Genomic DNA, 1,494 nt, shown 5'->3' with positions numbered 1-1,494 from the left:
TGCGGCGGCCACCAGGTAAGCCTCTCCACACACCCCGACTCTGGCGCCCTGATCCCGGGTCCACTTCCGCCAGAGGAGAGCTTTGCCCGCGAAGTTGCCCGAGACCAAGCACCTCCAGGGCCCCGGACCCCACATCTCTGCCCGCCGAGGCGGCGATCCTCCCAGCTGACCGCTGAGAAACCGACCGGCAAGTTTAGCCATCTGCCCGGGTCGGCGTCTCCAGCGGAGGGGGCCCGGGTTCCCAAAGGGCCGGCCGCCGGGCAAAGTGTAGGTGAGGCCTTCGCGTGGGGTAAGTTGGCCCTGAGTCGTTCCCTTTTGAAGTCACGTTAGGGCCTCCTCACTGGGAGTTGTTAGAGACGAGCTAACCTTATCTAACCAAAAGCGCAGACTTCAGGCAAGACTCCCGCAAGAACTGGTGTTATTTCATTGCTGTTGCCTCCTCGGTATAGTTATTGGAAACGGGTTCCATTCAGAATGGTAGTAAAGGCATGTATATATATATTATACATAAAAGGCAGTTGTTTTTCCTTTAAGTGTGTCTCCTTAAAGAAAAACAGTCTAATGGAGAGAGGGGACTAACAACTTGTGTTGGGACATGCAGAACCCCGCTCCTGCCCCACCAGGGTCTCAAGCTTGGCACCCGGCAGTCCCTTTGCTTGGGTACCATCAGGACCAGCTCTCACCAGTGGTGTGACCTCACCCCAAGGCTGAAGACCTCTGAGCCTGTGGGCTGACCTTTCAGGGGGCCAATAATAGCACACCCCCAACCAGAGTGTAAGGGACAAGTCTATGAGCTGATGCAGGCATAGCATGGTACTAACCTAGCTAGCACTTGCTGAACAAATGTTCGGTGGGCATTGGACCCATGTCCTTACCATGCCTCCTGCACAGATGAGAAACTTCCTTCCCTGCCTTCTCCCCCATCAGACAGATCTTGACTCTAAGTCCTGAGCCCAGTTTGGGGGTCCTCGGGGGTCTGGCACCCTCCACACACACCCAGCTGCTTCCTGTGATTCTTCATGGCTCAGCCCTTCCTCCAGGAAGCCTTCCCTGACCACCAGTGATGCCCTGGATGCCTCCATTGGCCCCCTTGAACCCCTGGGTGTGGATCTTTTCTGTACTCATCATCTGGAATGCTTTCCTGACCTGCTTGTCTGTCCCAGCAGCCACATCAACCTGTCCCCAGTCCAGGTCCTGGCACTGGTGTGTATGCGTGTGTGTGTGTGTGTGTGTGAGAGAGTTGTGTGTGTGTACAGACACAGACTCCTATATTCCCTAACTCTGGCCACTCTGAGGGCCTGGGAGCAGTGACACTTTGATACCATTGTGCACACCTGGTGCCCAGATTTCGACTTCGACATGAATGCTGTGGGTTTTATGGACACACTGTTAATGGCTATTTAGTGTTCGATCTTTTGCTATTACAAACAGCATGGCTGTAAATGTTTTTGCATATGCTTCCTTGTACACATGCACAAGAGTTTTTTGAAAATA

General features: G+C 53.8%; 1 protein-coding gene across 1 annotated transcript in view; it reads left to right on the top strand.

Moving 5' to 3' along the window:
* The window catches only part of FAM210B (family with sequence similarity 210 member B), a gene marked incomplete at its 5' end in the record, with an annotated part of 7,531 nt that continues 6,037 nt past the window's right edge, over positions 1-1,494 (top strand). Inside the window, one exon of the mRNA XM_015566537.1 lies at positions 1-15. Coding sequence (XP_015422023.1) covers positions 1-15 — 15 coding nt within the window. The remainder of the gene's footprint in view (positions 16-1,494) is intronic.

This window comes from Myotis davidii, unplaced genomic scaffold, assembly GCF_000327345.1.
Source record: "Myotis davidii unplaced genomic scaffold, ASM32734v1 scaffold343, whole genome shotgun sequence".
NCBI lineage: Eukaryota > Metazoa > Chordata > Mammalia > Chiroptera > Vespertilionidae > Myotis > Myotis davidii.
This window is presented reverse-complemented; position numbering and strand designations above follow the sequence as displayed.